Source organism: Epinephelus fuscoguttatus, linkage group LG3 (assembly GCF_011397635.1).
Source record: "Epinephelus fuscoguttatus linkage group LG3, E.fuscoguttatus.final_Chr_v1".
Classification (NCBI taxonomy): Eukaryota; Metazoa; Chordata; class Actinopteri; order Perciformes; family Serranidae; genus Epinephelus; species Epinephelus fuscoguttatus.
The window spans coordinates 4902531-4916949 of record NC_064754.1 but is presented as its reverse complement, the minus strand read 5'-3'; the positions used below and the strand labels follow the sequence as shown (position 1 = coordinate 4916949).

Genomic DNA, 14419 nt, shown 5'->3' with positions numbered 1-14419 from the left:
CTACAGTGAGCCAAGAGGCTGCCGAGGGCCCGATGGGAGTCCGGCAGATTGCTCGGCTCGGCAAACACTCAGCCTTGAAAATCTGACGAGGAGAACACGCTAATCAACCTGCACTGTAGCTGCTGGCTGGAGTAACGAGGTTAAGTGTGATGTTAGACACGTTGAGCTGGTCAGGTTCGGCAGATGGAGGTCGTGACCCTTGCACAGAAAAAAAGCAGTATAATTCCACTGTAACTATTTATTTCCCACTTAGTTTCAACTGATGGGGCTTTTGTCAAGGACCTGCCCCTTCTCACCAACATTCTGAGCTGTGCTTGTTACAAGAAAACACAGTTTCTATAAAACTGCTCACTGAGGTTTCACAAAATCAAAGTGAGAATAAGTTTCAAATGATCTGCTCCTTTTACAAAATAAGTTCATGTTTTATACTAGAAAATAAAAACAAAAATAAGGACCGCAGCCACTGACACAGACTCTCTCAGGTTAACCTGCAGCCTAAAAACAATAAATTAAAAACAAAGAAGAGGTGATAGCTGACCTTCTGTAAAATATATATATATATAGAAATTAGCAAATTTGTCTATATTTGACATTTTCAGTGGTGGAACGTACCAAGGTATATTTACTCAAGCACTGTACTGTAGTATATAATTATCTGTCAGCGATAGTTACTTTTCACTGTAATGCACTGTTAAAGATTACACTACCAAATAGTACTGTATATAAAATAATAGCTGAAATGACTAATTGATCAACAAAATGAACTCTTTAAATTACAGTAAAAAATGATAAAAAATAACATTTTGAGGTTTGACTCAGACAAATTGGGGAGTTGTACAATTAATGAAACACAAGCACATACAGTGGTGTAAAATACGACTACTTAGCATATTTGTAAATACTTTGAAACCTGGAACGACATCACTTTTCTTGTGCTGCTGTCAGACGCCTTTCGTGAGTATTTAAACCTTTGATCCCTGAGAATATTGGTGTGATTTCTTTCAACAACATGGGCAAAAGGCAATGAGCAACTTGGTGAGAAATGTCCAACAAATTGATAAATAAAATAAAATAGATTTAGAAAAATATTGAAAAAAAATAGGGAAAAAGAAAAAGCTATGGGGAAACCATATTTATAATTATTATTATCACATTTAGAAATGATGTTACAGAATTCTTATAATTTTAAGCACTTTTTCTCTAACTTGATTCCTCTTCTTTTTTTTAAAAAAACAAATTTATTGTTTTTAATTTTTCTAAAAATAATTTCTTGCTCATTTTTGGGGGTAATTTCTTCTTTCGTTGCTCATTGCCTTCTTCCTGTGTTTTTACAAGAGATCAAGCCGATTTGCTCAGGTTTCAAGGGGTTAATTCGGAGAAGAAGGATGAACTAATGTTTTTCGGCTTGTTTTGTCTTTTAAATAAAATTTACCCTGCTTTTCAAACAGCTCCTATTTTAAAGGTGTAATGTCTAATGTCTGACCACATGCTCTGAAGAACTAGGGGGCTGCAATACATTCGTCTACGACTGGGTCCATTATTAAAACAAACAAACAAAAAAGGCAACCAACAGCAGGACGAGAATACGCACAGTTTGACCAAACCACTGAAACTCAAGGAGCCAGTCAAAAATCACTGCTATTGTAAAATCTTAACGTTATAGCTTCACTTAGCTTTAGCAAAACCATAATAGCAAGAAAATAGCTCCACTTAAATCATATATCAGCGCCATTTTAAATGTTTTTGGCTTGTGTTGACTTTAGTTTAATGACACAATTGGCCAAATAGCCAACATTATGCAATATCTATTCTATTAACAGCATAAGTAACTTTCTGTCGCATTGCTTGTGTGTTAGTGAATATGACCATACTTAATGACCATTGTGTTTGATCTAGTTTTACTTACTATTGCTGCTCTGCATGTCTGAATGTAATGCTAATCTGTGTGTTGGTGCTTTGTGTCGTTTGCATGTCTGTTTGTTGTTGTTGTTGTTGTTGTTGTTGTTGTTGTTGTGTTATTGTATTGCACTGATGCTCCGCTGTGCTTGTTGCTTTGCCTTAATTCTGTTCTACCCTGGCCATTTCTAATTGCTGTAGATAATTCTGTCTTTATGCCTTTATGCTGTCTTTGTCCTGTGAATTTTATCATTTCATTGGTTTCAAACATCTTGCCAAAGGACTGCAGTTGAAAATTAGCCAGCTGGCTAACACTGGCACATTTACAGGAATGTTGATTAATGTGCTTTGTTCTTATAAAGAAAAATAAAGTTAAATAAAGCAAAGTAAAGTTCAGCTTCAAACCTTTTCTCTTGGCTCGCTAACAGCTGTCTCAGGCAGTGGAAAGCCACATCAACAATAACTTGTTTTGCTTCCTGTCTTTGCCAGTGAACGTGGTCACATCTTTTGCGTTACAGAAAGTTATGCATTTTAAAACTAAAACTTTAGTTAGTTTGGATGTAGCCTTTGTGTTTACTGTGCCTCTATGTCTCTGTCCTCTCATGTTGGACTGAGGGCTGACTGGATGCTACAGTCATAGGTGTCATTTAGGTATGGCGAGGTATGGCAGCTGCAAGTGATCAGATGTGATATGTTAGATAGTCTGAGGCGCACTGGCTGGTTGTTTTCATTGTATTGCACTTAAATAGGTCAATAATATGCTCATCAGTGAATACGAGTGTTAGTGAATACGAGTGTTATTGAATCAAATTGTTCGCCACTTCGCTCCTCCGCGAGTTGCGAGTTATGTGAGTTATTTGTGTGTTGTAAAAGCATTTTGCTCTGCTGCTGTAGACAGCCTGTCTAAATGATGTCTTGAAGCCCGTCTGATTGTATGTGGGGTTTTTTCTTCATGTCGGCATGTTAAGCTTGTATTTTCGGTCTCTGGAGACACTCCAGTAAATTCGCCTATATAGTATTGTACCAATTGGCCTTTGTTTTACTGTGTTTCATACACTGGACCCCTTGGTTATCTTCTAGAAATGAGCTTGTAATTAATTTATTTTCTTTATTTTCTGTGAAGTTAAACACATGACTAATGATAATTAAATGTCCGCTCGCTGTCCGTGGTGCTGAAATGTGCCGAAATAGGTCTGATGTTTTCACTGCTCTCACCAAGTCGTGCATTACATGCAGACATGAGGTATTATGAATGTGAGAAACAGCTTCATGTCCTTTGAAACAGTTTTCAATAGCATAGTATGTACTCTGACAGGTCAAAGACCAAAGTGAAGTTTTATATAAGTTCATATTTTTGAAACTCCAAGATCAGTAGCTCTGTGACGTCATGTCATATTGCCATACCTTAGCTTTTGCTGAAACGACGCCCGTGGCTACAGTGACTCACTGGCAACTCTCAAGGTACAAGTGGTACTACAAGACAGAGAGGGCTGGGGCTTGCTGGTTAGTGTGCCAATTTCAGTAGATATCTCTGCATCTTAATCTTATTACACAGTTGTCTTTGACATAATGCCAACATCGTTATTTTTCACGTTCGGTTGATTTTTGTTCATTTTTTGAAAGTTTTAAACTAAAATTCTGGCCATAACTTACAAATTGCACCTTTAACCAGTTTTCATACAGGATGGAACTGAGTTGGATCCTTGTAACAACATATATTGTGCTTCTGTGTGTGTGTGTGTGTGTGTGTGTGTGTGTGTGCATCTACCTGTAGATAGCAGTGGCAGGCTGGTTCCCAGGATCATATGTGACCCTCACATGACCCTGATGGAGCTCCACAGCGATTGGCTCGTTGTCTCCGTTATAGAGCAAGATACCATTTTCCTCTGCTGTTGACACCTGAAACACACACACACACACACACACACACACACACACACACATAAAGAAAGACACACCGATCAGTTTGTATGTGTGTTAGTCTGCTACTGCTGATATTCGATTTCTATCATTCTACAGTGTGACGTCCTCACCTGCAGTGTGATGTTGGCCTGAGGCCAGTTCTTGACGTCTTGCAGCTGAACATAAGAATCCCTGTCGACAAAGTTGACGCTGACCAGCTTCTCGCAGCTCTGACCCTCGAAGCCCGGCAGACACTGACAGATCGCAGTCCCCGTCTTCTCCACACAGGGGGCGCCGTTCTGACACTGGGTCAGCTGGCAGAGAGACGGGGGAGGTAGGGCCACTTCACAAAACTCACCACTGTGGGGAAAGGAAGATGACAGAGAGTTTCATCCACTGATATTTACAGAGAGTTTAAAATCTGTACACATCAGTGGGTGGATCTGACTGGGGTTACTCTTTGATGTGGAAGGTTAATTCATAACTATCGGTAGAAGCATACATATGTCAACATCCTTTTTAGGCGTGCAAACTTTTCCACTTTTCCACTATTCCACTAGAGGGTTTCAAACATGCATATTAGTTAAAAATAAGGATCAAAAGTTATAATAAACGTCTGATTTTCAGTTGTCATTTGATGACTTTGTGTAACTTTTGATGCTCTGCCCAGCACACTGCATGGAAACACACATGCAGATTGGGGGAAAACATAATTTTAAATCAAGTTTCCTGAAATCTTAACATAAGACTGGAAACTACTTCTAATTTCCAGTATTTTCCAAAGCCCCAGTCTATCTACAGTGTCGCCTGTGTTCCCACTATTCCCAGTTTCCCAAGTGTTCCCAGTACCTGTATCCCTGTGGACAGACACAGCTGTAGCCATCCAGACGGTCGACACACTGAGCTCCATTCTGACAGCGATGGTCCACACATTCATTATAATCTATACCGCAGTCCGGCCCCACCCAGCCTGGGATACACACACACCTAGAACACACACATATACAAACACACACACACACATACTACATGACACATGTTGTAGGATTTTGGGGAGTCAACACAGACCTCAGCAATTATCATTAACCTTTGTATATGTTTGTCTGTGTGTGTCTATATTTTTAATCTCATCTGGGATCTGAAACTTTGCTGAGCCTGGCAGTGATAAAGTGTGTGTATGTGTGTGTGTGTGTGTGTTGTCACCTGGGGCCGGTAGGAGTGCTGATGCAGGTGGACTGATGCTGACAGGGGTTTCTACCTGGAGAGCACACATCCTCCTCCTCCTCACAAAACAGACCTGAGAGTGAGAGGAGAGGAAGAGGAATCATTTAACAGTCCGAACATTCAGAGCAGATCATTTCTCCTCATCTCTCCTCTCCTCATCAATTATATTGTCTATAAAATGCTTTATCATTATTGTTTCCTGATGAAAATCACTGAGTGGAAGGAGAGGAGGTGAAGTGCCAATCGATGCCGCTGTCACACCTGTGTAGTTTGGCGGACACAAGCAGGTGTAGTTGCCCACTCCGTCCACACAGGTGGCGTCGTTCTCACACCCGTGGTCCTGACAGTCGTCCACGTTCACCTCGCAGAAAGTACCGTGGAAACCAAATGCACATGCACAGCTAAACAAACACAAGCAAAGAAATAAACCGTAATATTTGTGGGCTGTAAGATATGCAGAAATACTCATGTGTAGTGTCACTCATGACATCACAACATGCAAATTCATTAGCTAATAACCAACTTATTAGCACTTCATGTTGTCAAGTGTTGTCTGACAGCAGTGTAGGCCCAGAGCAGCTTGTTCGAAAGGTGATGCTGTCGTGTTTGCTTCAACTCATTAAATATTTTCTCCATTAAAAACCTGTTAGAGACTCGTGCGTTTTTAAATTCCCACCTGAACATGTTGAACTCACCTAGCTTTTTTTTGGTTCAGGATGTAGCAGACATGCCTAACAGTGCTTCAGAATAAAGTATATATAGAATATAACCTATTTATGCAAATCAATCAATTGGCAACCATGGTAACACATATGCACATCAAGGTAAAAAACATCCCATAGCGTTGCAACCCTAAATAGCCGCATTAGCTAATGTAATGTTCACCGGCAACGAATAGCTGTGCTTTATTAAGACCGAGCAGTGCAAAGAATACTAAACAATAAAATGGCTCACCGACTTCTGTGTTTTCCAAGAAGCTGGAGCAACAATAGGGTGTAAAGTGGATATGACGCTCAAATAAAAAACACAGTTACCTTGAATAAAATTACAGATTTCTCTGGGTTTGAACATTGCTGGAGACACTCGGGGTAACGTAAGTAAGCAACTTAAGAATAAAGATAACGTAGGTTGAGTTGTTTTTAGATGTTTTAATGAAGAGATGTTACATGTTATACCGTTACTAAGCACTGTTGGAGAGATTGAAGATTTTTGTTGCAATGACTGCTTCACTGTAACTGTTGTGAATATGACAATAAAGAATCACTCCTACAGCCACTTTGCTAACATGGCTAAAATAATTTCAGAGATAAAAAATAAAACTGGTGAAAACAGAGAAAATCAGATTCATAGGACAGTGTGTCTGCTGTTTTTTTGTTAAGTGTGTCTATTGTTTTCTTACATCCCCCAGTCTACATAAGTTTTGAGTCTTGTTACCTGAACCCTCTGGTCTGTTCGTCACTGATGCAGAGCCCTCCGTTGGTGCAGGGATTACTGACACAAGCGTCGACTGGAGTCTCACAGTGTTTACCCTGAAATATCACACACAAACATTAAATAAAGAGCTTTTTTTTAACATCAGAGCAGGTCAGCTGAGTAATTTGATGGGATTATTATCAGAGACAGATGTGGGCTCAAAATAATCACTGACAACACGCGAACACACAGAAAACATTGGTGGTTTTAAAACGTTCAGCTCCGGGTTTTTAAATGGATTGTTTTGTGTCTACGGGGGGAAACATTTTGATTAGATGTCACTAGGTGACAGTAAACACACTCATGAGCCTGTTGGCAGCATGCCACACACTCATACAACACAAACACACAGTGTGGTACCGTGAAGCCAGACTTGCAGGTACAGGTATACAGCTCTGTGTGGTGGACTTGACAAACGCCCTGGTTCTGGCAGGGAGACGCCACACATGGGCTGCATTTGGCCTGAACAGATGCCTCGACTGGACCTGACAAAACACAGACACACACACGGGATCAGCAAACGATATAATGGGCTCAATATATAGAAGGCAACAGACAGAGATCCAAAGAAAATTGTGTGTTAGATAGATCACACCTGGTGGCTGAATAAAACAGACAATAAATCTCACCATTCATCATGTTCTTTTTCATCACTTTGTATGGCTTGAAAGATTAATCTGTATTTATGTTCAGACATGACTTCTGTTTGGATTCAGAGATGATGTTTGGTTGTAAAAGGCCTGGTGTGTGTGACTCTGGTGAATCCTATCTAACCATTTAAAGTCAAACAATAACACAAACAGATCGAGGCAGTGGTAGACCAGCAACTCCTGTGTTCAGTGAGGTAAAATTACTGGTTTGAGTCTGGCTTTGAAGAGAGCATAAATTCAGTTCAGTTCGGTTTCTTACTGTCTGTTTGGTAAGTACAGAACATACAAGTGGATAAATGAGACTTGGATTAAACTGCACAAGCTGTGTGAGAGTGTGTATTCTTCCTCATATTGTATTGTTTTTGGATTCTTTGTTTAGCGTGGAGGCATGCGAGAACATGTTTCTTATAGAATTCATCATAAGCGATGAAGAAATGATCATTTTGGAGGTTACGTATTCCCTTAATGTTTCCTGAACTTCACACCCGAGCTTGTCTGCGTGTGTCGTTTACTGTTGTCTCTTTTCACACGATTTAATATTAACTACAAAATAACAGTTTTGTGTATCTTTACTGAGTTATTTACAACATCTCTCAGCTGTTCTGCTGCACAGGATGTCAAAGGTGTTAAGTGACCGCCGACATTGTTGTAGGTGTTGCATGGTGTATCATCATTAGGTTATGTAACTGAGTTATTATAAACTATGTTATGAGATAAGATATACACCAACCAGCCAAAACATTAAAACCACTGGCAGGTGAAGTGAATAACATTGATGATCTTGTTACAATGCAATGCTCTGCTAGGAAACCTTTGGTTCTGGCATTCGTGTGGACGCCACTTGACGCAGTCCACCCATCAAAACACTGTTGGGGACCAAGTACACCTCCATATGGCAAGTGGCAGTGCCCCCCTCAGCAGGACAGTGCATCATATCACACCGCAAAAACTGCTCAGGGAAGGCCCGAGGAATGTGACAAAGAGCTAAAGGAATTAATCTGGCCATAAAATTCTCCAGCTCCCAATCTGATTGAGCAGCTGTAGGATGTGCTGGTACACCACCTTGCCAGGACCAAAGGTTTACAAGCAGAACATTGCATTGTAAGGGGATGATCAATGTTATTCACTTCACCTGTCGATGGTTTTATCCATAATGAATGTCCTCATGTGGCATTTATGACCTTGTAAGTGGAAATTTCCTGAAAGCTGTGAGTTCACGAGTTATGACATGTTTGCTGACATTTTTTGAAATGGTGGAGGTCACGGAAGTTAATTTTTCGGTGGATGGTAAGTTGATTTGTAAGTTAATAGTATAATTTTAGTCGTATAAAGTGTTTATACCAAATCTTATCTCACGTCTTTCTCTGTCATTATATGCCTTTGCATTTCCTGCATTACCATAGCTTGCTAAATATTTAGCCCTGTTGGCTTCTAGACGCAGACAATAGCGTCCATGTTTCCGTTGCTTAGAAGTGCGGTTCTCACGACTTGAACGCCAAACATATCATGTATACAACTCCCTTTTTTGTAACCATGAGCTCATGATTTCTATTTGAAGGCTACTGTCGGGAGTTCCACAGAAAATAAATCAGACATGCTACATAATACAAACATCTCAACAACACATAGCTTCATTATTTATCTGTATTGTGTTAAACTCTTATGTGAACCTTAAATATGGCTGTTATTTCCCTGCTGTTGGCTGTGTTGACTTGTCAAAGTCAATAAAAAAGCTTAAATATACCTGTTATTGTTCATATGAACATGCACCTGCCTAAAATTTAACACAACCGATTGCAGCCTGTAAATTCACTGTAAATGAGCAGAAAGGAGGCGACATCGCTAACCATGTGTCAAAGCCACATTCAGTGAATTAAGACGCACTCATAATTTGTTTTGTGTTCTTGCATTGAAACAAAACAAAAAAGCTCCACGCGAGATGTGGGGGAACGTTAATTACAGCAAACTATTCACAATTCATTTAACAGTGCAGTATTTTGAAATGCATCAATTAGCGCCTGTAATAATGCACACAGGATCTGATCACACCATCACTAATGGAAAGTTCACACTGTCTTCACACTATGGAGAGGGTGGGATCAGACCTCTGCTGTTATGTTTAAACGGAAGTTAAAATCCAGATTGTGTTCTCAGCTGTTAAAATTATGCACCTCTGAACCTCTTCATCTTTTATTATTTTACAACTTGAAGTCACTGTAGATTAATTAAGCTTTTCACTCAACAAAGAAAGACTGTAGAAAGCAAATCCCCACTCACAAATGAATAAGACACAACACTGAATAAAAGATCACACAGATAAATCACCACTGCTGCAGACAACTGTCTCAGAAGTCACACGACATGTTAAATGAAGATTACAACCTGACAGATGAAACGGCACAAGCAATATTATAGGCCAATAATGGCTTATAATACATATGATAGAAAACTGTTTGTAGAGCACTTTCTTAACAAAGTGCTTCACAGAAAAAGTAAAACATTGAGTTTATAAAAACAAACAATATCACAGGACATTAAACGTCTAGTTAAACTCACAGGAAAATATAACATTGCAGGAATGGAAAGGTAGAACCGGAAAAAAAAAAAAACATATCAAGAGTGCATGAAGGTGTTTTTTAAAGAATGTTTTAAGAAGGGATTTAAAAGACGTAAGAGATGTAATCTGTCTTAATCTCAGTGGGTGTTCCACAGTCTGGGAGCTCTAATTGCAGAGGCCCGGTCACCTTTTGTCTGGGAATACATTTTGGAGCAAAGCTATTAGTGCTTTAAAAGTAATTACTAGAATTTAAAGCAGAGGTGGGATGTGTTCATATTTCTAGGTTCCAGTTATGACAGCAGTGTCGGTCGAGGGAACTGATGACTGATACCTGAGTAAAGTGCAGCATAGAAGCTCAGCCGAGAAGGAAAAGGAGCAAACTATTTTATGCAAATTAGCAGGAGAAAAGGATGACCAAGTTTTGACATTTTCTTGAGATGAATAAAGCATGACTGGATCGTGTTCTTCTTCATCACCGAAAGAAATCTGTATCAAATAGAAAGATTACGAGCTGTCAGGTTGATGTTTTTTTGTCGAGCAACCTCTTTACGATATTAAGATCATGTCTATGATTCTGAGTCTGGGCCAGGGTTGCCTACACATGCCTGTAAACATGGAGATATCTATGGAGATATTTAAGCTAGCAGCTAACAGTGCTAACAGTGCAAACAGTGCAACAATGGCAGCAGTGTTGAAAGAGCCATCAGTGTTAACCATGGGGGAACTGTAGGGTGGGCACGCAGCTTAAGCTCCAAAAAGGAGTTCACATTACACAATTTTCACCGTGATTTTGACGTCGCAGAGGAGAGCCACCTTGGGTCGGAGGTGAGTCAGCAGATAGTCCTCATGTGTGAACAAGCCTACGAGCAAGCCACCCCCTCGTCTGTGACTGGGACTGGATATCTGGCATGCTAGAAAACTGGAGAAGTGTGACACGACTGACAAAGAGCATCAACCAATGAGAGGAGGGATACGTCTCACATCAGCACGCAAGAAATGTGAGGAGGACAAGCCGCAGGGTTGTGGGTGGAGTTGCTTATTTGGGCTTGCTCTCTAAACGTCACCTTCCTCTATATATAACCATCTAATAAGTTATTTAAACACATGATAGTCGCTTCTTTTGGGCTTGTTTCCATAGCCCTGGTTGCTTATTTCTCTCCCAAGATCTGGCAACACTGACAAGCCGGCAAGCAACAACAACAATGGCGGCTTCCACAGGATCACAGGGAGCACGTTGTGTGTCTCCGTGTGACTCCATGTGTGTGTGAAGAATATCCATGTCTTTGTGACAGCGTTATCTGGGGCTCTGTCGGCGAGGGCTCTTGGAGAAATCTTGTGGTGTGCACATACAGGTCGTAACCCAGTTGGCGAGACTCCCGCTGACAGAAACACACGTCGCCAGGTATGAACACTCAAAAGATTATGATAGTCTCCGCAACGCAAAAGCAGGGTAAAAATCGTGTAATGTGAACTAGGCTTTACAGGACAAAGCCGTCCTGATATCAGCGATAACCACCTTTTAAGCACAGTGCAAAGCGACGGCAATTAGCTAGTGAGTAGGACACACACACGGGACTCACGTGCACTAATATGCACAAGCACCTGGTCCGTCAACCACAACTAAGAACAGAGAAGCTCAGATTACAACTACAACTACAACTACACCATCTTCACATAGCATATAGTTGTTCGCTGCTACATTAACACTCTGAATGTCATCTAGAGCTCCTCTCAGACTGTTTGGTAGAATTTTCAGATCCAAATACAGTGAACTCTAATTTGTCATCATCATAAAATCAAGGAAGTTATGAGACTAGTTCAGGAGGTAGAGTGGGTCGTCTACTAGTCACAGGCTGGGCAGTTCGATCCCTGGCTCCTCCCGTTCCCACGTCGACGTCAAACCTTGAGCACTAAATAGTAGCTCACTGTCATCACAGTGGGGCTGTGACAGGCAAATTGTACAGCGCTTAGGATAAATTAATGCAACCACATTTTATGAGATTATCTATGCTCTTAGAATTATTGTATTTAAGTGGAACGTATAGCTGTGTGTCATCTGTGTAGAGTGACAGAGAACACTGTGGTTATCTCAGAATATTTTTATTGAGAGTCCAGGAGTAACAGGTGACATTGGCCAGTGGCAGGTGAATTTGATCAACCTACCAGTCATGGTGGTGGGTAAACTAAGTCGGGCTCCAGGTTGTTTTATCGCCATTCCAGGGATCGGCACATCTGAGTGACGCTTTCGAATGTGCATTAGCATGTACAATGCGTTTCCATTTGCATACCCTACAACTGGTAAAGTAACGCCGACACACACAACTCGCTCACTATTGCTGTTTGCTAACTGCACACAACAACAACAACGTACAGCAATCAGCTTGTTGGCATACAGTTTAAAGTTCCTGTGTAGAATTTGTGCACGCATGACCGTACACAGGGCTGCCCCTGACCAAAATGGGGCCCTAAGCGAAATTTTATTTGGAGGCCCCCATCCCAAATGTATCATAGGTACAAAATGACCGTACAACAACTTGCCATTTAACTTGACAACCTTTACTGGCAATAACAAATGTACTGTAGATACACTAGTTTGGCTGTATGAGTCAAATAAAAGAAAAAATTAAAATAAATAAATAAACAAATAAATAAATATTAAATAAAAATAACTTCAAACTGAAATAAATAAATAAACAAATCTGAGTCTCAAATAGCCATCAATTACTCATCTAAAGAAAGTAACTTCCACCACCTCAATCCCCCACCCTTGATTAAACACTGAAAATAAAATAAAAGAGGGAGACAGGTTTTTCCTATTTAATCTTATTTTGTTATATTTCTCCCTCTCCCCTCTCTGGAGTCGTCCGATCTCCCTCAGCCCTCCGCCTCTCCCACCTTAATTAAACACTGAAAACAGAAATAAAATACAGAGACATTCTTTCCTATTTAATCTTATTTTGTTATATTTCTCCCTCTCCCCTCTCTGGAGGTGTCCGATCTCCCTCAGCCCTCCGCCTCTCCCACCTTAATTAAACACTGAAAACAGAAATAAAATACAGAGACATTCTTTCCTATTTAATCTTATTTTGTTATATTTCTCCCTCGCCCCTCTCTGGGCGCATCCGACCTCCCGGCCCCGCACATACCCCCGAGGCTCGGGTCTCCCCCTCCGTGGAGCCCGCCCTCCCTCCCAACCCCGCACATACTCCTGAAGCTCTTTTGGACGACATGTGGACAACACTTCACCTGCTGCAGCTCTGCAAGTGCCTGCCAGCGCACCCCTCTGATTGTTCAGATGTGGAGTGCTGTCAATCATTGCAGCGACGCATGGGCGGTCAGGTCTCTTCTCTCCTTCCTCGAGCTGATTTTACGCACGCCTCACGGTAGCGCATGTGCGCATCCATCACACATATGCGCAAATGCGTCCCCTCGCGCAAAATGTGGCCCCCCATGGAAGATGAGGCCCTACGCACAGCGCGTGTTCTGCGTTTAGGGAGGGGCGGCCCTGACCGTACATATAATCCCTGCCGTCCAGCTCTGGCACCAGGACAGCATCCAATCAAGACAGCCTGATTTTAAGGAGGGGTCAGGAGGAAACAATAGTACTGCTGGATTCTGATGATGACTAAGGATGAAATTTAGCATTTGTGGTAAGTCTGGTGCATTTACATTGATGTTTATTGCATTAATGTTGATAAATGTGCACTGTCCCAGTTCATTAAATAAATAAATAAATAAATAAATGAAAGGAAATGAAATGAGGAGGAAAGGGGACACTGTATGTGGATGGTAGATTGTTAAAGTTCTGACTTGAGTGAACTGCTTTTTGGGTATCTGTATTTTGTTTTTGTGCATTTGTGTGTGTGTGGTGTGTGAAGGAGAGAGAATTAAAAATGGATAACCATATGTGAATAAATCAAATCAATAATTTTATGGGGAAATGCGTGTTAGTTTTTTTTTTTTTTTAAAGCAAGACAAACATTACACAAAAGTTAGTTACAGTAAAGTGCAATAACAAAATGGTGGCTGGTGAAAAATATGGGTGGGTGGTAGAATTTAAAATCAGCCACTTTGGCTGATGGAAGAAAAAGTTCATTTCCAATAATGCTGATAAATAACGAGAATTAATTATCAGTACAGAAATGACAAATATTTGCTTGAGAACATTTAGAAACAATGTCACCATTGTGTAGTTTGTTTGCATTTTTTCAGCTGCAAAACTTTCCGCTCAGTTGTTGTTTGTCACATTTCTTTACTGACCAAATTTAAGGACTACCTATCAAAGACATTTGTTTTAACTTAAAAAAGAATATCGTCCAATATGCTTTCAGACTATGAAATGCTGATGTAATTATCAGCCTCAAAAATAATCTAAAAAAGTAGAAGCCACAAGTCGTTCTGGACAGCAAATGTAAATGACCAGATCTACCTGAGAGCAGTCTAACAAATCATTTATTTAAAACAATCTAATTCAGCCAGGTAAATCAGGCTCTCTTATCTGTACGTTTATTGTCTTCATTTCAGTGTAGCCATAGTTCACTTACATCCAAATGAATGACGATATCATGTCAGCTTCGCCCCCGCTCTGACCTTGCACACATAACAAGCATTGTGCATGATGTTCTTAGTGACTGCACTCTTAAAATAGAGGCCTGTGTATCTACAAGAAAATTAGAATTCAGCTCACAAAGCGACGGTAATCTCAAGGAATGTGTGT

At 40.5% G+C, this 14419-nt stretch overlaps 1 protein-coding gene across 1 annotated transcript in view; it reads right to left on the bottom strand.

The window, feature by feature from the left end:
- slit1b (slit homolog 1b (Drosophila)) overlaps positions 1-14419 on the bottom strand; it is a 118055-nt gene that overhangs the window by 12111 nt on the left and 91525 nt on the right. Inside the window, exons 27-33 of the mRNA XM_049570777.1 lie at positions 6856-6980; positions 6457-6551; positions 5284-5423; positions 5002-5095; positions 4648-4785; positions 3930-4158; positions 3665-3795 (exon numbers count right to left, since the gene is read on the bottom strand). Coding sequence (XP_049426734.1) covers positions 3665-3795; positions 3930-4158; positions 4648-4785; positions 5002-5095; positions 5284-5423; positions 6457-6551; positions 6856-6980 — 952 coding nt within the window. The remainder of the gene's footprint in view (positions 1-3664; positions 3796-3929; positions 4159-4647; positions 4786-5001; positions 5096-5283; positions 5424-6456; positions 6552-6855; positions 6981-14419) is intronic.